General features: G+C 43.1%; 3 protein-coding genes across 4 annotated transcripts in view; 1 reads left to right on the forward strand and 2 right to left on the reverse strand.

Moving 5' to 3' along the window:
* Positions 1-3,569, reverse strand: part of LOC146981208 (coiled-coil domain-containing protein 60-like) — a 42,122-nt gene extending 38,553 nt beyond the window's left edge. Inside the window, exon 1 of the mRNA XM_085788139.1 lies at positions 3,285-3,569. Within this exon, the coding sequence (XP_085644265.1) occupies positions 3,285-3,551 (267 nt within the window). The 5' untranslated portion in view covers positions 3,552-3,569. The remainder of the gene's footprint in view (positions 1-3,284) is intronic.
* A 3,844-nt stretch (positions 3,570-7,413) lies between these two features.
* On the forward strand, positions 7,414-9,959 carry LOC146981209 (uncharacterized). The gene is made up of 4 exons (XM_085786249.1): positions 7,414-7,765; positions 8,169-8,232; positions 8,481-8,631; positions 9,228-9,959. The coding sequence occupies exons 1-4, from the start codon at positions 7,414-7,416 to the stop codon at positions 9,792-9,794; spliced, it is 1,134 nt and encodes a 377-aa protein (XP_085642375.1). The 3' UTR covers positions 9,795-9,959.
* A 1,245-nt stretch (positions 9,960-11,204) lies between these two features.
* Positions 11,205-23,087, reverse strand: hspb8 (heat shock protein family B (small) member 8). Of its 2 annotated transcripts, XM_085786248.1 has the most exons (4): positions 22,539-23,087; positions 22,320-22,505; positions 18,324-18,387; positions 11,205-12,171 (listed from the first exon to the last, which is right to left on the reverse strand). In XM_085786248.1, the coding sequence occupies exons 1-4, from the start codon at positions 22,822-22,824 to the stop codon at positions 11,997-11,999; spliced, it is 711 nt and encodes a 236-aa protein (XP_085642374.1). In that variant the 5' UTR covers positions 22,825-23,087; the 3' UTR covers positions 11,205-11,996. The 2 variants fall into 2 exon arrangements, with proteins under 2 accessions (XP_085642374.1, XP_085642373.1); XM_085786247.1 differs by having other exon boundaries at positions 22,320-23,087.
* Positions 23,088-24,641: the final 1,554 nt, after the last annotated feature.

A 24,641-nucleotide genomic window follows, 5' to 3' on the forward strand; every position in this document is an offset into this window, starting at 1 on the left:
CATTATAAAGCTGAAAAAAATCAGAAAAAGTTAAATATTTGAAAAAGTATAAATAGTTAAAAAGAGAAAAGTAATGCCGATAAAGTTCAAAAGAAGCTGCACGTTTTGATATATGAATTGTTGAAATAGCACAAAGTATGAAGGACTAGAAGAAGACCGTAAAAAGGCGGAAGAAAATGGCCAAACAGAAGAACAATAGTGTGACTGCTTCAGCAGTCACACTAATAACTAGAAAAAGCATTTCCAAGAATGGAAATGGTGTGACTGCTGATAGCAACTGAACGCTGTTGCAGAATCAGCAAATAGTGCAAGCAGTGATCACCATACAAATGTTTGACCAAGGTCAGAATCGAACCCACAACCTCATGGTCATTAGACTTCCACTCTGCCTCTAGGCCACGGTGCACACACAGTTGCAGAGACTGTTGTCTGTTAATGATCTGCACACTGTCTCACTCTGACATCAAGAAAGCTTGAGAGTCAAGCTTGAATGACTTAGAATGAAAATTTCTGTGAATTTCAGGCTGAGAGCAGCAGTTTCAACATGAAGCAAGTTATCAGAAGTCAACAGAGGACAACTGGGAAAATAATTCACTATAATTGTTATTGAGGCAAGATTTGAACCAGCAACCTTCAGGTCTCCAGACCAGCAAGCTAACCACTAGGCTACAGACAGAGACAGTATGTGAGGGGTAAAGAAAACCTTTGATAAGAGGATCACTGGCTTCTGCTTAAAAAAACCATGACCTCATGATCAATAAACCTTTACTCTGCCACTTCGCCACAGAGAGCACAGACATAAGCATGTTTCAGACAGAGTTGTGGAGAATTCTCAGCATTGGGCTGAATGAGAGCAGAGAGCTCCCTGGCTGCATTTAAAAAATATTTAAAATTATTATCTAAGTCTCTTTGCATTTTTGACCAGAATTTTAGCCAGAAGACAAGTGTGGCTACAAAACTGGAGAAAATAATTTGTCTAGAGTTTAATTTGCAGAAAAAGTTAAATATTTGAAAAAGTATAAATAGTTAAAAAGAGAAAAGTAATGCCGATAAAGTTCAAAAAAAGCTGCACGTTTTGATATATGAATTGTTGAAATAGCACAACACCTAACACACTAACCATATGGCCACAGATAACCTGAGTTACAATGAGCTTTATACTATGAGGAATCAAAGACTGTCCAATGACAGCTGAATAATTGGAATCAAAAGTCAAGCAATGAAGTGAAAAGACTGAGGCAGGAATCGAACCCATGACCATATGATCACCAAACCTTTACTCTGCCACTCGGCTACAGAGAGCACACTGCTTTCAAAACTGTTGTCATTCATTGTAATGTGATGATGTGCTGCAAACTGGTATGAGTAATCAAGGAGATAACAAACACCTGTAACCAATTGAAGGCGGGGGAGGAGAGCAGAATTCAACATAACATAACAAGAATTCTTCCCTTGGATTCGAACCAGTGACCTTAGGGTTGGCAGGCAGTTACCCTACCCCCTACACTACAGTGGAGTTGTGAAGAAGAGAGGTTGAGACTTTGATGAATGTGAGATTTTTTGTGAAAAAGTTAAATATTTGAAAAAGTATAAATAGTTAAAAAGAGAAAAGTAATGCCGATAAAGTTCAAAAAAAGCTGCACGTTTTGATATATGAATTGTTGAAATAGCACAAAGTATGAAGGACTAGAAGAAGACCGTAAAAAGGCGGAAGAAAATGGCCAAACAGAAGAACAATAGTGTGACTGCTTCAGCAGTCACACTAATAATAAGAAGAAAAAATCCACACAATAACAGTAGTGCCCGGGCTTCGCCCGGGCACTGGTCCCTGCAGCTATTTCATAGCTGTTGGGACCAGTGCCCGGTGCGATTGCCCGTGGCCCTAATAACACAGAGCAGGAAACTGCAGGAGACGAGATTGCCTTGTTTTCCCTCCTTGGTGATTTACAGTGTATATGGGGATATTCTTGTCCACTGTAGGCACGGAGAGACAATGGATTGGCAACAGGCATGGCTAAACCAATTCAGCGGAGGAATTTCTGCAAGCAATAGCATCATTTTGTGTTCGATCGAAGTTCAGGCGTCGCTCCGTATTACATCTGACTCACTGCTGGCTGCAATAACTTGTAAAATGGCTTTCCAAAAATATATTTCCATAGATAAGCCGGTCCATTTTGATGTGTCAGTTTTGATACGGACCACGTCTCTCTATTCGCCGACCGGCCGGCCAGCCAGGCCTGCCTCAGCTACGGAGCCAGCCTCACAATAACTATGATGAATGCAGTGTCCACAGGAACAAACCAGCCATTTGACACTTCATCCCCTTTGATGCATTAGCTGCTAATATCCCGTGGATCCATGGCGGGCTGTTTGAAGCCTTGTGATTTTCTGCAACTGGCTTCTGCAGAGCCGGCCCTCCCCTGAGTGCAGGTGACTGTAATCATCTTACAAATGGCAATGTCTTACTTCAAATACATTTGTTTGCAGGCTTTTTTTTTTGGGGGGGGGGGGGGGGGGGGCGGGGGGGGGTCAGACACAGCATCTGAGATACTGATTAGGAAAAAAACGGACTCTGCAGAGACCCAACTCCTATCTGCAACTTGAACCACACTGAGGCCTATTAAAGCAAACTGGGTCACGGGTGCGTTTCCAGATCCATTGAATGCGGGTCTGAAATGTGTTTTCATCCGGGCTAGAAAATTTGATTTGCGGCACACTTGATGCGCTCGAGAGCAGAGAAGGATCAGTGTCCATTAAAAGTAGATGAAGTGACTGGTCTTGGAAGGGACTACTCTCGCCTGAGGGGGGGTGGTGGGGGGTGGGTAGGCTTGCTGGGGTCACTGACTGATGAATGAGAGATAGAAAAATCCTGCCATGAAATGAAAGGGATCACACACTTGTACACAGAAAGAGATGAAAATATCGCTTGAGAAGGGGCATTAGCAGTTCAAGGGAGGAAAAGCAGGAGGGACCGTGAAAACTTTCTGATCTTTAGCAGCTGCCAGATGGGATGGGATGAATCAGAAAGAAAATAGCAAAGAGAGAGAGAGAGAGAGAGAGAGAGAGAGAGAGAGAGAGAGAGACAGTTCGGCTTCTTTCAGATGAGGATTTTTATTTTTATTTCTTTGGTGGGTGAAATGAATAAACTGCCAGTGATCTTTGAAGTTAATCCCAATTCAAGACATCAAAATGATTTGGTGATGTGTTTACAGGGGGTAGGAAAACTCACACACACACACACACACACACACACTTTGTTTGACAAAAATCAGCAACTGAAATACCTCTAAGACACGTTGTTGTCCCATATTCAGGATCACTGCTGCTTTGTTCTCCAGATGTGAGGGCTGCCTGGGCGCTTCTCTTGTTGCACCGAGTGTTTGGCGGCCGCTCAGCCGGAACAGGTGCAGCCCTCCTCGGTCATGACTCTCCCAGGAGTCCGGCGGCGACTCCTCCTCCTCCCCTCGCCGACGCCGCCGCGGGCATCCATGAGGTTTCTGTTTCTGGTCACAAACCGAGGCAGGATTCAGCGACTTATTTCGATTAATCATGATAAATATCTCTCTCACAAAGCGCTCTGAAGTTGTAGACCGACGGTTGACACACTCGTTCAGTGAATACACGGTGATAATGTGTTTATATTCTGATATTTACGTTACAACAACAAACTAGCCAAACGGTCAGACTTTTTTCCCCCCTTGTCCTGCTGTGAACTGCGTTCCCATGGCAACGGTAAATGAATGAGGCTCAGCCCACAAGGAAGTAAAACAAATAGCCCTTGTCGCCAAAATAATGTGCACACTTCTTCTTACTTCTCATATTAGTATGATAATAGATGGTGCAACATGACTAAAGAATGTAATATATATATATATTTATTTATTTATTTATTTTTATCTACGAAGCCACATACTTTGTAAAGGGCGTTTATGACGCTAGTGGGCCGTTACGACGCCGCCATCTTGTTATTACCTTACGCAGCCAAAAAGACGGAGAGTATCTTTGATGCAGCTGAACCAAAGACGGTTTAGAAACCTTAAAACTGTATCTTTGGCTGAACTACCTGTTAATGGACAAACAGAAAGGCATAAGTCAGAGATACATATTGGGTAGCCTCCTGTCAGAGCCTGGCTTCTGTTTACTCCGAATTTTGTCTGGTTTCGGTCTTCTATCTAGCGGATCCGGAAATCACCAAATTCACCAAAGTAAAAGTGTTCACCAACATAAAACTTATAAAATAGACGATTACTTATAATACAATAAAAGAAAAAGGTTAACTTAATGGCTCGGGGACTTTCTTGTAAATTATATTCCTTAAATTAAAAAGTTTCACCGCATTTTATTAGCTTGGTGCTTTTATTTTGACGGAAAGGCTCTTAGCCCTCCTCCTCACTCACCTCCACATTTTGCACCAGCCATGCAATTATCGTTGAGGCTTTCACAATTTTGATACACAAATTTGTGAAAACCGACCTATAATGCCTGTCAGATGAAGAATGTGACATATTAATCAGTTCCAGTGGGAATAAATTATGTTTAAGATTCTTAAAATGTAGACTCTTTGCTTCATTGGAAAAGCTCAAGTGCAATTAATAACGTTTAAGATGGCTTTGTTTCATTACGCCTAACCAATAAGACCACAGGCAAGACCCTAAATGTGCCAGAGCTACTATGTGGAGTATTTATCATAATCAACACTATTAATGACACCTGTGTTTTCCCATTATGACTAGGTCAAAATGATTTGTGGGAAAAGCTTTGATAACACAACTATTGTTAAGTGTCCATTAAGCCATGACTTTGATGGTGAAATGGCATGCACAATACCAGGACCCTGAAACAACTGAGTTGACCCCATGACCAAAAGTCAAAATGTCTGTCATAGACATGGCTTGTTGTCCTCTAACTGTTGTCTCACTCTTATTACTGTATGAATCTTACAACCTGGAAATATACCGGTCCGTACTTGACTACAGAGTGACATAGATAGTGAATGTTTCTGCATGGCAACATTATTAATCACTTATCTCTTAGATAGTGAAACTCACACTCATGGCCAAATGGGAAATAGGCCTAGGCCTATACTATTTTACTATACTGGCTGAAGTAAACCCAAGCTTATGTGATTTGGTTTTGTCAGACCACCACATGCATTCAATCCAAATTAATAAATCAAGATAATGTTGCAGAATCAATAGCAATTTTCCCTTAGTCCATTAATCTGCCTTTTCATGCTTCGTCTCTTCAGCCAGTGCAGCTGAGAGATCAACCTGGAAAGCTTTCAACCTGCTAATTGTGAAAATTACGCCATAATCACCTTGTGGCCAATTACCTTTTTTTTATGATACAGACAAAGAAAAGTCTGGGGAAGTCAGGAAAGACAAATACCAGTACTCTGTTGAGCTCTGCCACTAATTAACAACCAGACAAGAGGAACTAATCAGTCAAATCAGCTACCGGTGTTTGCTTGGGCACACCAGCTTGAAACCTGCATACTCACACACACACACACACACACACACACACACACACACACACACACTGTAGGCCCTACACATCAGGTAATTTCACCTCACTGAGCACAAAGCAAAGCTGAGATTCAAGACAATTAGTTGTGGTGAAATCAGATTCAAAATGAATGCTATTTGCTTATTAATTGTGATAATTTACTCTACAGGATAGTGCAGGTTTTCCCATTAACTTCTCTTCATAGTATGTTTGTGGATAGGCTACTAACTACAGTACACTGTCTTGTAGCCTATAACATTTTCTTTCAATATCTATACCCATATTTTATTTAAACTGATAAAGGTCAAGTCTTTGGTGAAAATCATGGGCAAATTATTAAAGCAGAAGTAAGCAATCCGGTCGTTTTGGCTAACTTCTTGTCAGCAGATGGAGTTAGCAGTCCCCGGCCTCGTCATGGATCTATTGGTCCTCGTCCCTACGTCACCACATTCACGCGCATCCCTTGGCTGCACACACAGCCCTTCATGCCGTTCTCTCTCCTCATTGGATAAAGGTTGTAGGATACAAGGAAGTATACAAGAAGTTTTCTCCTCGGCTCAGAGCAGAGCAGAGTGACTGACAGACCCGTGTTTCGGACCAAACACTCTATGTAAGTGATTGCTGTCGGAAGATATAACTATTTAAGACTTATATTAACACAAACATTCCACTGCTTTAATTCAAGATGGGGACACTCACATCAGAATAACTGACGTAATACCAAAATAAGTTGTTTATATACTAATCATTTCATATTTGACCTCCTCATTATGTATTTGATCATCTTTTCTCCCAACTAATTCAAAATTTTAGCCTCTTAAACTAGTTTTAATCAGTAACATAACCACCTTGTTGCACCATGGAAGTCTAATGGCTGAGACAGGGGAAGCCACATTTTCAGGCGACCTCAGCAGCAACAAACAGCAGCTTCAGAAAACCCCAGTTCAACCTCTCACTGCTGCTGTATCCTATACAGACAGGATCTGTGGCTGAGGCATCACACAAAGTGTCAGAAACATCTGTTCAATCTGTTTTGTGCTCCAATGGACGGTATGCCAAAATCTCAGGGCACACAGCTCTAAAAATGAAACACTGACAAGTCTGTCACACTTGATAAAAGAAGGAACAATAATAATCCTGTTGAAACTGCCGAGCGAAAGAAAAATGGAGTGGAACGGAGCTTTGTGCACCCAAATACACACACATTCCGCCGACACGTTTCAGATGACACACACACACACACAGATACACACAAAGAAAAAAAAAGGAGCATTTTGTGTCCTTTCATGCTCCATACAAACCGTTGCCACTCTGTGTCCTTTGAGGGGTGAAACACAGGTGGAGGAGACACTGTCACTGAGTCATGACAAGACTGAGGAGCCCAGTCACCGCTGAAGGAATAGAGTTCACTGGGATGTGAGAAGAACAGTCTTCAGGCAACAGATGCAACAGTTCAAACACAAACTCAGCCTCGGCCAACTGCCTGCTATTTGCCATCGTGCCCTTAAAAGTTATAAATACAACTAATTAGTCTGCCGCCTTCTGCAGGCCGGCGAGAAGGTAGCGGCCTTCCCTCCACACACCCATCACCCCATGCCCACACACCCTTCTCATGGGATCGGCATGAGTGCTTAATAAGCGCGAAAAACAGACAGGAGTGTTATATAAAGCCCCTCGGAGATTTCTTCTGTCTCACCACACTTAGCTTTGGCGAATCCTTCTTGAATCATTCCCTCAGTCATTAAGTCAATTTTAATTGCTGAGATTTCGGCGAGTCAGCCCCGACAGTCCAGAAGTTACTAGCCGACTGTCATCAAGCGACGGCTGCTATTTTTCATCTTTATCCACCCTCAACCCCCACTGCGTGATTGTGTTCTGTGTGATTTTTATTTTATTTCTTGAAACATGAGTGAACAGGCCAAAACAGAGATGTCATGCGGCGGCCCCTCGTACCCCCTGAGAAAATGGTGGCAGTCCAGCCGGCTTTTCAATCAGGATGTTGGCCTGCCGCCTTTCCTGGAGCCAGGGGACCCTTGGTGGATGAATGTGGACAGGCTCCAGAGGAGTTTGGCAGCCTGTGCTTGGCCGGGGTACATACCCACTCCGCTGTTTGTGCCCTACATCTCTGGATCGATGCATCGTCCCGGCCAGGAGATTAGTAAGGAGCAGTACAAGTGGAGGGTCAGCCTGGACGTGGCTCACTTCTCCCCCTCAGAGATTTGTCTCAGCATCACAGATGGATTCCTGGAGGTCGCAGGTACAGAGCACTGGCTCACATCACAGCTATGTTAATTAAACAGCTGTAAAAGTTCACTTTATTAACATTGCTAATTACATTAACACACAGGACAGTTTCTTCTTCTTTAATGCAGCGTTTAATAATCTTATCTGATATTATTATCTCCAAGAGTAACAGAGTTTATTGGGAGAGAGATAGAGTTCTCTCACAGTTCACAGAATAAACCCCTGAAAACTTACCAGTGATGGAAAAGGAAGCTGAATGTAACAAAATTAGAAAGCTGCTTAAATAATGTGCCCGGGGAAATTAAAATCACAGCTCTGTGGCAGAAATTAATTTCTGTGTTGAGTGGTTTCTCTGTGTCGCTTTATTCCTCTGTGTGTCCTCACATTCTTCCTCATAAATGGTAATCCATCCCCAGGGAAACACGAGGAGAGGCCAGACGAACATGGATTTATTGCCAGATGTTTTACAAGGAAATACAGGTATGCAAAGTAAACATTGACATTTACCTGCATGACGGTGAGGTATCCTCAGTTTAAACTAGTTTTAATGACAGTCGGTGGCAAAGAGCGCAGCACAGAGGGTGTGTTTTCAACAGTAGCCTATATCTGATCTCTAAAACGCTCACTGAGCTGAAAAATTAGATATTACCGACATCAGCTTTGGTATATTTTGCAGCCCTGGCACATTGTTTGTTGTGGTATTGTAAACACGACCCTGTCACTTTCAGGCTCCCAGTTGAAATTGAGGCAACCAAAATTACATCCTCACTCTCTGTTGATGGCATCCTGACTGTGGAGGCTCCCGTCCCCGAGACCTCAGTCCCCGCTGCAGTTATCATCCCAATAAAGGTGAGGCTGGAAAGGTTGCACTACACTATTGTGTAGCATTGCAGGCCTGTAATATAGCATGGGCTTGCACAGTATAGCATAACATTGCATCTTAGTATAATACAGCATATCCAAGCATAGCATAGTATAGAAGGGTATAGCATAGCATGGACTTGCACAGTATAACATTGCATATCGTAGTATAGTACTACAGCATAGCCTATTAGAGTATGGCATAGTAGAATATAGGCTGCATAGCAAAGCATTGCATATGATTTCACAGAGGCCTATAGCATGGCATAGCCTCGCAAATCATAACATTATGATCATGTAGATGTAGATGTGCTACTGTGTAGCATAGTATAGGTTAGTATAGTAAAGCATAGCATAGGATTACACAGTAGCGTAGCATAGCATAGCATAGGGGAACAGCTGACTGTCTTAAGTTTATCTCCAAGTAACTCACAAATTAAGACAATTTGTTGTTGTTTTTCATTTTGTTTGTCGTTTTTGTAAGAACAAAACAAAAAGTTGCAGTTCTGTGAGTTTTACTCGTTCAGTTGTTTGCTTTTTCTAAGATAACATGCAAACGCACACATGTGTACATCACTTTGATGTCATTTTCTACACATTGTGCACAAATGCAGATGGAGATAGAGGCGGCAGAAGAACAGGGAGAAAAGGAGAAGGAAGAGGAAACCCTTGCAACTGAGGCAGAGAGTATCAGTGCACCAGAGGCCCCAGAGTTTCTGCCTGCTGAGGATCATGTGGAGGAGTCTCCACAGGAGGTCCTCGGTGATGAAGCTCAAGCCCACCCTGGCAGTGCCACAGCTGGGCTTGAGCAGCATGAGGAGAGGAGGGAACAGGAGGAGGAGGAGAAGGAGGAGACCCATGAACAGCCAGCTGGAGAGTCCCTCCCTTCAGCATCTGCAGATGATGCCACCGAGAGTCTTCAAGAATCTTCTGAGCAGCATGAATCCCTGGAAACCCCAGAAACCCCAGAAAGCCAAGAAACCCCAGAAACAGACACGTCCAAACCGCTGGAACAAGACCAACCAGCTGTGGAAGTAGAGATCCAGGTAATGGCAGGCTCAGGGGAGGCTGCCGAGGAGACCGCCCAGCCGGAGGAGCCGGAAGAGGGCCAAAGTCCACTGAGCGAGATCCCGAGCCAGGAGCTGCAGGCTCCCGACATAAAACAAGTTCACATTCAGTAAACAGCAGCACGGACACGCCAAGATCTTGCACACGCCACATTATTGACAAAACAGCCTGCTTAGCTTTCCATGCATCGGGTCTACAGATGCTTTTTTTTTAGTCAATAGACATAACACCCATATAACTCTGCTGTCTTTGGAGCTCCAATAAAGCAATAGCATGTGAAAATGATGTGCATTGTGTTGGCGTCATTATGTCTATACATGCTTTCATCTCCTCTCCAAGTTCCACCTGAGCTGAATAGAAATAAACCGTCACATTCATGAGCATCACATCCACACTAACCTCTGTAAATACGAGTGGAGAGATTAAAAAGTAATTAACTATCATAGTGTTTCAGCTGAGGGGTTTTGACATTAATGAGATACTATACGTTTGCACAGCTGTGCATTAGTCACTTCTACATGAGTAACTTGCCAATGGAGGAAAATGGCCCATTTCCAGCCATGCTGTTGCCATGGTAGCGCAAGTCCACACATATCATCTAATAGCATTAAACACATCAGTTTATGTGGATTGGCCCATTACACTGTGCACAGCCCAAAACACTGTGGAGGAGGCCTCTCGTCGACGCCACGGTTTTGTTTCCAGTTTGGAAAGTTTATAGATTCAAAGCGATCGTCCCGCTTGATTCCAACACACAAGAGGTGATTTCATTATTTTGCATCACACAACATGCAATGGAACCGCACCAATTTTATGTTTTTTCGTTTTGTTTTTTTTTGCACTCGCATTCAAAAGCTCTGGCAGCAGCGCCGCCCAAACTGTGGTCGGCCCAGAACAGAGCGCAGACAGTGCCACTCTCACCCAGCACTAAGCCCTCCGTTAATCTGCTGCCCAGTTCCTTCTGTTATCCAACAATAACACCACAAGCTCCTCTGGATCCCTGGAACCGGGCCCCCGCGAGTGGCACGGCTCTCAATAAAAATCTTTTTTTTTTTAAAAGACACAGATGTTACGACACACTGAGAGATTGGCTGGACTTTTATTTTTTTATTGCATCAGCCAAAGACAAAGACATCAACAGAAAAGAAGAAGGCATCAAACAAACGTCTTTGGCACAACAAGTCGGCCTCCAAGTCCGCTCCAACAATCATGCAGCAATCTTTCTGAACGACTCAAATAGAAAAGAAAATTTCAAACCATATTGCAAAAAAAAAAAAAAAAGAAAAAACCCAACCTGGAACACCTCAGTTGAACATATTAAGGTATATTTACAATACTCTCGGGCAGAATACAGTATGAATGCACACAATTCACCCTCTGCTAGGTTACAAAACGTTGCGTTTCTTGTCAGTTTAAGTGACATTCATTAACTAGAAGAGATTTACAGTGATACAGGAGAATTGGAGGAGGAATTCAAGGCACTGGAGTAAATAAAGGCACATTCATCTTCTTTTTTCTTAAAAAAAAACAAACCCAAATTAATCACATATAATCAGTTTGATGCATAGATTGTTCCACTAAATAAATAGGCTACAAATATAAATGTAATTCTTTAGCTGATACTGTGTTATATTGTGTTACTGAGAAGAATACGACGATATGACCTAAAATCCATCAGTGGCCTGAAGCTCTTACTCTATGTAACCTCGGGATACACCTGCATACAATGTTAAAGCTGCACAAGACTTTGTTTTTGAACTTCAATACCCAGAAAACATGTCACGACATCGGTGAAACACGGGTGACGTAATCACGTTTACCAAACCAGCTGGTGTTCGATCTTTTAGTAATAAAGGAAGTCAATGGGAGAAGAAGAACAGTTTAAACTGAACATGAAAATGAGAGACAACAAATTTATCAACTATTTGAAGTTGTTCAGTCATTTAAAGATTAAAAAACTTCAAATTTTGCACGTAGATGACCAAAGAAGATGGTTTTTAACAATCTTATGATACTTTATGGGCAAAACACATTGATAAAATTAGAAAAGTTTGAATTGCATTCTGGTAAACTTGTGAAAAACCTTTGGTATTTCCATTTAAGACGAGTCTCTACATTACAAAAATGTATATTTTCTACATTAAAGTCTTGCCTGGTGCAGCTTTAACGTGCACAATGGGATTGAACATCTCCTTGTGTATTTTACACATTTTAATTCCAGGTTTGTAACAACATGTAATCGATTGTGCAGGGTGATTTTGTCACGTTAGCCAGAGGGGGTTGTGGGGTAGGGTAGGGTGGGGTAGGGGCGGGGTTTAGGCCATGGGCATCTCTTGGGGTTTGGGCGCCTCCATCTCCTGTGTCTCGCCGCTCTGGGAGCCCTCGTTGCTGAAGAGATAATATGGAGGCGTCTGCCGGGCTTCGATGATGAGGACACCCTCCGGAGACAACGAGGCGAAGACTGTCAGAGGGTCCACGTCTATCGGGATCCTGATGGGAAACAAACAAACGAGAAAAGAGAAGAGAAGAAGGGGAGGTGAGAACGAGCGGAGGGCGTCTTTTATACGAGGAGAGAAGTTTTAGTGTCAGGAGTTTACTCTGAAAGCTGCTGTGTGTTTAAAAGCACGAGTGGGAGGAACAAACTCAGGAGAGCGGCGAGGAGAAACAGCCTAGAGGAACAGTTAAGTTCCTCCTCGGAGGTCATGAAAAAAACCCTGTGACATTTCACGCAAAAAAACAGTTAAATGCTGGGATTTTTTAATTTATTTTTTTTAATTTTATTGACACTTTGTCAATTCTCATAAACAGCCTCCAGCCGGATGGAGAGGGAGAGAAGAGATGAGTTGGCACAGGATGTTAGACGGTTATTAAAAACGCTCACACTGTCCTTCTTGGCTCGCAGTCTGCGCTCTGACACTCACAAAAAAAAAACACACCTCACACCCGGGAGATGAACCGAGAGGCATCAGGGTGTTTCATTTAAAATCCGACGGCTCTGCAACAAAGCAGAGCGGAGAGAGAAAACACACACACACAGTCGATCCAGGTGTGAGGAAGTTGGATTCAAATGAATGCAGATGTCTGTCTACATATACTTAACTAATCTGCTGCTCTCATCTGTCGTACAGGCAACAGCTAATTTTGTGTTTTCTTTTTTTTCTTCTTGTCATTCTTTGACATTTCTCAAGCTGAAAATGTTGTATTTTCCAGAGCAGAGGGGAATAATTGGCTCAGAAAAAATATCTAAAATCAAGCAGAGCTGCAGTTTGTAAGAACACACACTGCAGGAACAATGACATTTTATGATTTTAAATGATCAAGCAGGTTGGCATTTAATTATAAAGTTAATTTCAAGCTTAATTTCAATCATTTCTTGATGAATGTCCTGCTGTGGAGGCTCAAACACACACACACACACGCATACACACAGAAGGCGAACTCTGCTCTTCGTCAGACAGCGTGGCCAAATATGGATATTGTGGGTTTTTTCTGTGCGAGCAGCCAAGTGTCTTTGGGAGTTAATATAAACACCAGGCTGCGGCCGTGTGCCTCTACCCTCCATTTAATTAGAGAGGACTCTCCACTGGTTTCCACTCCACTGAGAAATACGAGTCAGAGGGGACTGAAGACCTCACCTCGCAGACACACAGAGAGAGAGGGAGAGAGAAAGGTCGAGTCAGGTCTGTTTGTGTGGTCAGATACAGTCACATACGGTCTCACACTGAGCTTAAAGGTCCAACAACAACAACAACAACAACCTCCAGACCGAGTCCAAGAACATAAAATCCCGGGGCAGGAAACTCAAACGGAGCATCTCAACTCATCAGGAGGCAGAGAGGGGAAAAGCCAATTACAAAAAAATAAATAAATAAATAAATAAAGAGAAAGGTGCAACAATAATTGAAATACAGACTCCAACTGTAGGATTATAGTGAATCCAATTTATATAGGAGAAGACCAACACAATACGTGTAGAGAGATAAGTTGCAGGAAGTATATATATAGGCTACATCCCTGAAAATGCGTCGGGTGGGAGTGGGCTCAGCTCAGAGGTTTAAAGACCCATGAGACCTTCATTAAAATGTTCTTGTGTGGACAGATATGTTTTATAGAAACAGAGCAAGTTCTAAAGTCCATTTCTTTTTTTTTAACAAGACCCTGAGTCTACAGCAGTGTCAGCAGATCTGGACGTCATGTTTACATCAGAGTGCAAACATGCAAATATCACTCCTCTAGGCTATATTCTTCAGTTTAGTACTGTACAGCTGAGGTTGATGGGGAGGTCACTGGTTTTATTTACTACGCAAAAAATTGAGAAAAAGCAATAAATAATATAATCAGACATTGAAGTTTTATATAAATGTAAATCAGGAGTGAGAGGGATTCATCCACTGGGAACCACGAATGCCTTCGGAGAACTCTGTGCTACATAACTTTGAGATATTGTACTAGACATGTGCAAAGCTTTGACCTGCTGGTTGTGCGTTTAGTGGTTCTGAATCTATTTCTTTAGATTTATTTGCACTCTTAATTTACACATTTTCATCACTGTTTTTGTTTCTAAAAGAAAGAATCAGATAGAAACAGAAAAAGGTCAGAGAAGCTAGATGCAAACAGCAAAGACACTTTTACATTTTACACCTCAGCAAACAACCTCATCAGTCTTGACCTTTTTGTTTTCTACTTACACTGATGAAAATACTCATTTCAATTTGAAGAAACAAAATGAGCTAAAAGAAGACTACCATAAACATTTAGTCTGTATTATCTTATGTTAGCTCAGTGTAGTTTTTAGTGTACTAGTGTAGTGTGATCACAGGTCACAAGTCTCACTGTTACCTTTTATACACTTTCATTAGTTGGATCCCAATCTATTTCATGGCGCTAATTATAATAATAATTATTATTTTCTACCTGACTGCTGTGGTTTTCATTTTTGTTTTCTGTATTTTGTCTGTCTTTTTTTTTTCATTACGTATCATAAAAAACATAAACATGCTACAGCAACAGCAGCACTGAATTTCATGACAAACCATCCACTGACTGTTGAGACATTTTGCTGAAAACCAAAACTGTTAAACTGTTACTGGATGTAAAAACCATCGGGATGGATCCTCTTGGAACCATGAATGAACTGTCACACACACTGAGCCATGAGCGAGCTGAACTCTGACCTACGTACACACAATAAACACTGTAAATATACTGAACACACAAACTGTCTGGACACGTCTCAGTATCTCCGCCTCACGATTTGCAGCGAAGCGAAGTCGCTGCTTCTGACAAAAGTCAAATCACTCAGTCGGCCCATTACGTGGGACTCGGACAGAAAAACCTTATCTGTGCAGCTCGGGGAGTTTATTTACCTCAGGCAAGTGCACATTTTATCTCAGACATTGATTTTGTACAGCTGCCAAAACACTGTCCAATGTGTTTTTCCCCCGCAGAGATGGTGAGACGGGACAGTGAGGCCTGACAGGACCCGTGTGTGTGTGTGTGTGTGTGTGTGTGTGTGTGATGATGGAGAGTGTGCAGTGTGGTAAAACATACACGACTCGTATGCTCCTTCTCACACACACACCCAGACACACCGACACAGTGCACATGTGGACTGACTGACTGAGTGATATCATTATGTCTCAGGAGAAGAGGAGCAGAACATGAGATTCCTGAATAACAAGACACACATGCACACACACAGACACACACTAGTCCTGTCAGGCCTCACTGCCCCGAGTACATGCTGTTACAGCTCCATGACCTGAGGTTAAGGAGCCACCTTTACCCTCAGGACTGATTCAACAGCAACATATTTGGTTAATCAACGACACATTTCTCTCTGGTTTTTGGCTCAGAAAGTTCAACAGAGTTTTTCCCTCTTGTGTAACTGTTCACATCATTTACACAATCAATCATCATCTACTGAAATTAAACTGTAAACATCTGTACTTTAAGAACTTCGGTCACTTTGCAGAAACAGGTTTAAGATGCACACTGTATGTTAAAATAGATTACAGTATGAATAAATAGTTATAGTCAAGTTGCACCAGCTGCAACATTAAAAATGTATCAGTGATAATCAATAATTTAATGTCAGGACAATGTTACACAATCTGCACTCGAGACTTTCTACTGTTAACTTTTGATACTTCACATCTGACACCCGATGTTAGTTGTTACTCTCACCACTGATCAATCTGACAAGTCATTACTCAAAGTTTATTAAATATTAGTGACAATATAGTGAAAAATGTTTATTATAGCTTCAAATGTCTTGTTATTGAATGAGAGAATAAGAGCCCACTGATTCTCACACTGCAAACGTTGTCATCATCATTGTCAATTACATTTTTTTGTTGATTGACTAATTAATCAGGCACATAATTATTAGGCTGTGTGTTATTGTATCTTATTAGATGTGTTGTTGCTACTATTGTTAGATATGATTACAGCATATCTATACATACTTATAGAAATAAAAAAATATATATGTACTGTGTAAAGAACAGTTAATCAAATCCTGATTTATTGCTCTAATTCTCAGTTCTTTTTTTCCTTTTTACCTTTTTTTGAGTCTTTGCCTTAAAGGACAATTCCAGGCAAATTCAACCTGGGGCTATACAGTAGTTTAGAGTTTAGTTGAGAGACCCTGAAGTCTTACACCAAAGTCAAGTTTCTGCACTTACATGTTTACAAGTAGAATAAACGAAAGCCAGATTTACTTTCACGTCGTGCCTCCAAGTTGATATTCCTTTGTTGATAAAACAAACGGGAGACTTTGTATTACAGCTCCATTTACAAACATGTCAGCTTTTTTGAAATAAACAAATCCCTCGGTGTATGTTTGAAGCCATCTGACACTGTCTGTGAAAAAAAGTGTTTTTTGTGGGATGTGGGATGTCGATAAGTGTGACTGAAGTTTAGTTATGTTGTTAAAACATGAATTAGTGATGTAAAAATAAAGTTTACTGCTGCAAAAAATTAAAAGCTCTGCCCCACTAACCCTGCAGAGGAGACGCCACCACCTCCCTGTGTTGCTCTCACTTTCATATGGTCAGTGTGGATTTGTGTATTGAGGCCAGTTATTTATATATGACCCCCTCCTCCCCCTCCCCCTCCTCCTCCTCCTCCCTCTTATACACTCAGGCTGTCACTGGTTTCAGGTTTTGCTCTGCTGAAGAGTCACCGGCCTGATCTGAAAGCTTCCCAATTAAAGGGACTATGATATGGGCAGCGAGGGGGGGTGAGGGGTGGGGGGGCTGCACAACTGCTCACCAATTAGCCAGCAGGAAATTAGCAGCTGCAGTGACGCGGCTGCAGGATGAAGACGACGACAACGATCTGCACCAGTTATTAGCGCTGCAGTTTGAAGTCTTCCTGCCGCCCAATTAAAATAAATGGAATCGTGGAAATGGAAACACTTTTCCAGAACCACATCAACACACACACACACACACTGGAGCTTGTGGCGGCTGCGTCACCACAGTGTAAGGTGTTGTTTTGTGTCCGAGGCGACCGGTCGTAGCTGACAGGTCGTGATTGTTGGGTTGTTTGTCCACTCAGAGCTGATACCAGTTCTGCAGCAGCTGTTCAAAAACTATTTTTAAAGTACGAGATCTGGACCTGGACTCATCAGACTTTTACATCCTGATAGATTTATATTTACATTTGCCCCGACAGAGCCGTCAGTCGCTGCTGAATAATAAATAATTGCTGCTTTTTTTTATCTCAGTTCAGTGTGAACAGGAAGGATTCATACGTTGTTTTATAAAACGTCTTTTTAATCCTCATGTTTGCTGAGGTTTTGTGGTGTTTGTAGAAGAATCAGTCAAACTCAGTGTGTTTGTTTCTTTCAGCAGGTGTCAGGTTGAGGAGGAGGGAGGTGATGTTTAAATATCAACCAATCAGATCAGAGCTTTTCACATTGTACATATAGTGGCTTTAAAACAACATGTAGATAATCAGAAAAGGTATTTAACATAGTATTTATACTGTATGGTCTGGAAGCCTATAGTGCTGTTTTTAATGTGATCACAACTTATTTTCATGTTATTTCGACACACAAACTTCCAATGTTATGACAATATAATGATTTATATTGAAAACAAAATGTCATTTTCATGGTGTGTTCATGTTTTTACAATAGAAAATCATCATAAATAACAAAATGTGTTGAGTTTGTATGTTGAATAAGTGTCAAAATATATTGTTATAATGTGAAAACATGTTGTTAGAACAATAAACTTTTCACATAATAATGTGATACTGGTATTTGACATTATGTTCTGGCATGTGATAACACCCTTCATTAATACAGTGCAGTGTGTTTTAATTGTAGGCCTTTTAATAAGAGGCTGGTTGTCACTGGATTTCTCTCCTCACACTGTTTTATCTGAATAATTTTCATAAGTTTGAAAAGGTGAAATACTGTAGGAAAAAGAAACAGAGACATTAGTTTTTAAAATATAATTATTTTCCCTTTTCTTACAATTTGGGAACCACAGCTCTCCACGTATTTTATGCGCAAGAGTTTATTTCAACACTGCAGCAATAAACGTCTGAACCAGGACTATGAGATGAATGAAAATACAGTTAGTAGTATGCAGGAAGAAGAAGCTGTGACGAACAGAAATGACACTCACTGTATCTTCTTTGTGAAATTCTTTGTCACGATTCCTCCTTCTTCCTGTTTCTCTTCATGTTTCCCTGTTTGGAAAAAGCAAAAAAACAACTGAAATTAAAATCAAAATGACGTCACCACATCAGCGAGCGACCTGACACGACTTCACCAGGAGGTTCGACATTGTGCAACATGTTCGACGAGGTCATGGATTATAAATGGACACATCAGTCATTATATATATTTATACACACATATTACTACAGTACTCAGCTCTAGTGGGGGGAGGGGAGGATATACATGGAAAAAGTGTTGACGTAACCGTGACGACTGAAACAGTTCTCGGCTCCACTAATGTTTTTACTAACGGACATGTTGAAATGATGAAACACCCATTCATTCCCTTTGGTTGCTTCCAAACATGGACGGTGGTCTGACGTTTCATTGGTGTGTGTGTGTGTGTGTGTGTGTGTGTGTGTGTGTAGGGTGGGATGGGACAGTTCGACCCTGGAAACCCCCCCTCCCACTTCCCCCCCCCCTCCACCTATTCCCCCGAGCTCTGTTTATGGCCGTTCTATCTCTCGGCTTCGCCAGCAGCTGCTAAATGTCAACGCCCCGGCTGCCACCACCACCAGCAGCGTGGCCTGCCTCACCCCTCACCCCTCCCGACCCCCCCAAAAAAGCCCCCACTCTGTGCTACCTTATACCCCCACGGTGACACCCCCCCACCCCCAAACCCTCCACCCGTCGAAAGAGCTGGACTCCACCGGAGAAGCTCAGGCTGTTATGAAAAACCCCTCGTCACGGCCTCAGACGTCAAACGCGCTCCCTCCTGAGTAACTTCATGAACAACAACAGAGGTTCGGTCCAACAAGACGACGGCCCTCTCCCTCTCCCTCTCCCTCTCCCCCTCCTCTCCCTCTGCCTCACCCTCTGCCTCTCCCCTGGTTTCTCTTTTTGTTTGTTTTCGCGTCTCTCTTACGACAGAGATGCCAAATTCCAGATGCTCTGTGTAATGCTGGATGATCTGGGAGGAGACGCAGCAGATGGTGGCCCGTCCTGATGGAGGAGGAGGAGGAGGAGGAGGAGGAGGAGGAGGAGGAGGAGGAGGAGGAGGAGGGGAGTTAGGAGCTGCCCCAGGTTACTAAATCCTTAACCAGAGGAACTTCACGTCTCCTACAGCTCCTGTGTTGTGTGTGCTGAGCTTCAACCCACTGTGATCAAGCGTCGTGTCAGTGGAGGAGATCAGATCATAAACTCAAAGGCCCTTGTTTACACTGCCACTCCAAATCTGATTTGTGTCATATCCAGACTGTATCTAGTTTTCGATTTTTTGACAGTCTGAACAGCCAAAAGCCACATGAGAGCTATTTTTTCTCCAAAACAGATTCAAACCGCATATGGATTTGTAGAGATCAGATTCAAAGCGAACGGTGTCGTTGCTCAAATAGGATGTGGAAGCGTCTTTTGTGTCCCTCACAGTGCGACACAGCCAGGCATCATGGGTCTGTCTGCACCAAATGGCCCGTTGCACCGCCATATCATTCCTGCGGCGATTGCAGCACACACACAGTTCCCTGTCATCTATTTTGTTTAATTGTTTGTTTGTTTGGGGGCGTACTAGCTTGTTACTGTGGAATGTGTAATGTGGACTGTCAGTCAGTGACATCGGATCCTGATCAGATTTGCCAAAAGATCGGATGTGCTGCGGTCTGAATTAGGCCAAATTGTTCTGTAATTTCAATTTCAACACATATGTGGGAGAATGTGGACAAAGATGGACGACTCCAGTTGTGAGACTCTATCAGTCTGATGACTAAGTACTGAGCAGAAGTAGAAACACAATCTCCAGGCAGAAGTGGGTCAAGACCCCATTATATACGTACATCTGATTATTTTATATTTCATTGCTGCTTCTGCTGCTGTTTTATGGTCTGAAAGTCTTATTTTATAATAAATATATCATTATTATTATAATTACAGAGGATATAATTCTTATTATGTGAAAAACGATATGCAATTTTGGCAGATATTGCAAATGCAATTTAGTTTTACCCAGAAAAACAAAACAAAACAGTGGTTTCCTTCACATCTGGGACTCTGCAGCATCAACATGCTTCATTTATGGTTTGTTCTGACATATTTCCTCAAAAAGTTGCAGCTAAATTCATGCAAAACCGCTGATGCGCGCTCCCGTCGGGGGCAGTTGTTCTGCAAGCAGTCTCTGTATTTTGCCTTGAAAACAACTCTGTCTTGTAACGTTCTGTTATTATCTCATAGCGTGGTGAATGTGCAGCTCACAACTTGTCCACCAGAGCGTTTTGGAGTTGTTGGATTGTGTATTTGATGAGTTTGATGAGGGGAAACCAAGAAATCCCATTAGCCTCCGTAGCGTAGCTCTGAGCAGCTCGCTGCTCTGCTCCGCCGTTCCAGAAACAGCTTGCACCGACAAATAAAGGTAACGAACCTTCTGCTATGACTATAGGGATTATGGCAATGGGCCAGTTTGCCGAAATGTTGAACTATCCCTTTAAAGGAGCAGCTTCACACCAAAGTGAACCTGTCTTTAACTCTGTGTTTAACCAGTGATTCTTTGAGCCTCTAACCGTGTTAATCCAGCTGAGTGAGTGTGTGACAGACACATAATCATTGTTGAGCTGCACCGTCGTCGTCGTCGTCGTACATCACGGGAGGCCGTCAGACGCTTCCTTGTTAAAGATTTGTTAATTCATCCCTCCGACATGAAACGACAGGCTGGTATCACGCTCAACTCCCTGTCACACTTTTAGAACAAGGGGTCGGCGAGGCGAGGCCCAACATGGCGCTGCAGACTGAATCATCCCACCGGCATACCAACGCAGCGACGTGCTTATAAAAAACTCAGAGTGCAGCAGCGGCAGCGGGGGCGGAGGGGTCGGTGGTGGTGGTGGTGGTAGGGGGCTGCTGTCCCCTGTGCCCCCTCCCCCCTTCGGGCATCCCTGGAATTCAACTTCGTCCTGACTTGAGGAAGCAAAACCACGACAACTTTGGGTCCCACGATCAGTGACTGAGCTCGAACGTGAGACATGAAAACTGTGCAGCACCGGTGTTGGAGGTCAGAGCGAGCTTCCTATTTCCAGAACATTCCCTCCTGGGTTTAATGGCCGCCGCCGCCGCTTGTCTTATTGTAAACAGAGACTGTTGTCACGGGCCCTCTGCCTTGAATCTAAATCGAGCTCATGGGCGACCGAGGGAATGATTCTCCAGGAATCTGAAACAGGTGTCTAAGCTTGAGGATCGGCCTGCCAACGTACGAGTCCAGTCCCTCCCCTCCCTCCCCCAATCGCCCAAATCCACACTCATCATCACCGTTTCCGCCGCTGACACCGACCGAGTCCTGGGCCTTTTTACTTTTACTGTACACGCCTCGAAAACCTGCTGCCAAACACACACACACACACACACACACACACACACACACAAGGACGATGTTTCCTGGCCAGATGAGTGTGAGGATCCTCAGATAGTTTCCTACTGAGCTGCTGTTTTGTTGTCCTGTTGAGGACACTTTGTCTAAATGTGACCATTTGATTGAACATTTAACATTTCATAAGAATAACAGGATGTGTTGTGGGATATATTGAGATACTGAGGTCATCCTCCACCTCTAAAAGAGAAAAGTTTGACCACAGCCACAAATAAAAAGTTATAAAACTGGATTTAAATGTTCTTTCACCTTAAAATATTCACTTTTATTTCCTGTGACCTTTTACCTGGATAGATTTAGGTTTGTTAAACTGTATATTTTCAACTATTTCATCTAGAAAATCATATTTCATGAAAAAAAGTAAGTATTTAAACAAAGTTAAGTCTCTGAAAGGTCATGACCTCAGTGTTTTAAACGCACTGGTGACAGCAGGTGTTTGTTTTACGACTGTTTCTCATGTGATTGGGTTGGATCATGGGTTGACTTTGACCTCCAGGGGGTCACAGACAGTCACAGACAGACAGGTAAACCTCCTCCGTGACACTCACTCACCTGACACCTCCACGAACCCGTCTCTCGTTTTCACGTTTAACTCCTCCGGTTTGAAGCTGTGCACGTTCACGCACACCTTCCAGGGCTCGCCCCCGGTGCTGCAGACGCTGCCGGTGCTGCCGGTGGGGGAGCTCCGGGAGGACGGCTCCCCCCCGTACCGGCTGGTGTAGATGGTCGCGGGGCCTCCTCCTCCTCCTCCTCCTCCTCCTCCTCCTCCACCGGCGGACTGGCGCGCGGCGGCGGGGAAACCGGAGCGTAAACCGCCGGCGCCGCTGAAGGGCGAGGTGCTGAGGCGCGTGCTGAGGCGGCCGGGGCGAGCCCAGCCCGGCCAGTCCATCGCCAGGTCGTCGGGGAAAGGAGGCAGCGGCATCCCGAACTCGTCCTCCATGAACCGAGACGCGATCTGGTCCCGGAACGGAGACTGGTCCCGGAACGGCGACTCTCCAAACGGGTCCCGGGGAAACCGCTGCCGGCTCCCCATCGTGTAGAAGTCTCCCTCCGCCATGTCACAAAGTCCAGCTGTTGCTACCAAAACAACCTTCAAACTTCACTTTTATCGCTCTCTCTTTCTTTCTCCAACTTTTTTTTTTTTAAATCAAAAACTTCCCGTTAGATCAAACTTTATCTCTTCTCTTGGATCACGCGCATCACCGTTAGTTAGGACGTTACGCAATCAGTCACCTGTGGATCCGACGACGGCGACAAACTCCGAAACTGTTGTTGACACCAACTTTCCTCTGAAGCCTTTTAAAGTGAACTGGGTCTCATTCCTCCTGGCGGCGGGTTTTATACTGGACCCGGTTTCCCAGACGGGGAGTCTGGGACACACACACACACACACACACACACACACACACACACACACACACACACACACACACACACACACACACACACACACACACACACACACACACACACACACACACACAGGCGGAGGAGTGACGGGAAAGTGCTGGGAGGATCTGGAGCGTCCACACTGTAAAAAAAGAAAAGTAAAACTCAACTTAAAACACCTAGGTACTTTCACTTATTAATGAGACTCTAGAGCTCCACATCTGGACTGCAGAAACACGTCTAGTCTATTTGAACCATCCAGATGTGAATCTAGATCAAAACATGTGAAAAGGTTTGAATCTGGATTTTTTTTTTTTTTTTTTAAATGCTGATTTCGGTTGGTTTGTTTGTTAATTTTTTTTTTTTTTTACAGTGTAGACGCAGCAGCTGCCTCCCCCTTTTACCAAATTAAGTTACCGTCCACATGTCAGTCACACAGACCTCAGCCCCCTCCCCTTCTCTTCCTCCCCTTCTCCTCCTCCTCCTCCGTGACTCACCGGCTTTTTAATAGAAGATAACGCAGCGCAGCTTCGTGTCCAACGCGCTGATGTCACAGTCCAGATAAAACACGGAGAAGATGAAGATGAGCTCTGATCTAATTTATCCAAGACTCAAAACAAAAGACTGCGGTGGCGTTTTCTCTCTTTTTTTCCTTCTTCTTTTATTCAGAACATTATTTTCTTTCTTTTATACAGAGTTTATTCTGAACAAGCAGTGATAGAGGAGGAGGAGGAGGAGGTGGAGGTGGAGGACAATTCAATTCAATTTCTGGGTGAAATCTTATTACAACGTGGAGTTCATTCATTCATTCATTCATTCACACTGACACCAGATCAAATGTGATGATGGTATGAAAAATAACATGTTTCTGTAAAAATAATAAAAGAAGGGGAGTTTTAACACTGGAGCACTATTGCTATATGAGCTTGTTATTGGATTTATTAAAAAAACAATAAAACAAAAGACATGTTCAGAGGGATTTTTATACACAAAGACATCAAGAGTCCACTGATTGACGCCAAACTGGCCACCGTTCATCATCATCAAATATAATCCATATTATTATTATTATTATTATTATTATTATTATTATTCTCCATACTGGCACTTTAACACCCAACAAACGAGTCCCGGCTGAGTCACTTCTTGTTGCAGAGTCGGTACAGATTCATATCGTCACCACAGGTAATTACATATTTAAAATAGTTTTGCACAAGAACTGATGTAAACTTTACATTGTGAAGTGGTGGTAGTGTTGGGTGTAGGTGTTGTTTGGAGGGGGGGTGGGGGGGTAAAGATTATCAACACGGCTGCACAAATCATCCACCGGCACCTCGTCAACGCCGGATGACAGCGAGTCGTCATCAGTTCGTAGTTTATGAACGACTCCAGAGCCAAGAAGAGTTCGTTCCTTCTCCCGGCGTCGTATTTCCCTCATTCGTCCAATTTAGTTAGTTGACATTCAGGGAAATAAGCTGCAGAGTA

Source organism: Trachurus japonicus, chromosome 9 (assembly GCF_045865225.1).
Source record: "Trachurus japonicus isolate A0001 chromosome 9, Traja_1.0".
NCBI classification, from domain to species: Eukaryota; Metazoa; Chordata; class Actinopteri; order Carangiformes; family Carangidae; genus Trachurus; species Trachurus japonicus.

Coding starts and splice junctions, on each gene's coding strand:
- LOC146981209 (XM_085786249.1), top strand. CDS start 7,414: ATGAGTGAACAGGCCAAAACAGAGATGTCATGCGGCGGCCCCTCGTAC. Junction 8,233..8,480: donor TGTTTTACAAGGAAATACAG/GTATGCAAAGTA, acceptor TGTCACTTTCAG/GCTCCCAGTTGAAATTGAGG. Junction 8,632..9,227: donor AAAGGTTGCACTACACTATT/GTGTAGCATTGC, acceptor GCACAAATGCAG/ATGGAGATAGAGGCGGCAGA.
- hspb8 (XM_085786247.1), bottom strand. CDS start 22,824: ATGGCGGAGGGAGACTTCTACACGATGGGGAGCCGGCAGCGGTTTCCC. Junction 18,388..22,319: donor CGGGTTCGTGGAGGTGTCAG/GTGAGTGAGTGT, acceptor TTTTCCAAACAG/GGAAACATGAAGAGAAACAG. Junction 12,172..18,323: donor AATTTCACAAAGAAGATACA/GTGAGTGTCATT, acceptor GTTTCCCATCAG/GATCCCGATAGACGTGGACC.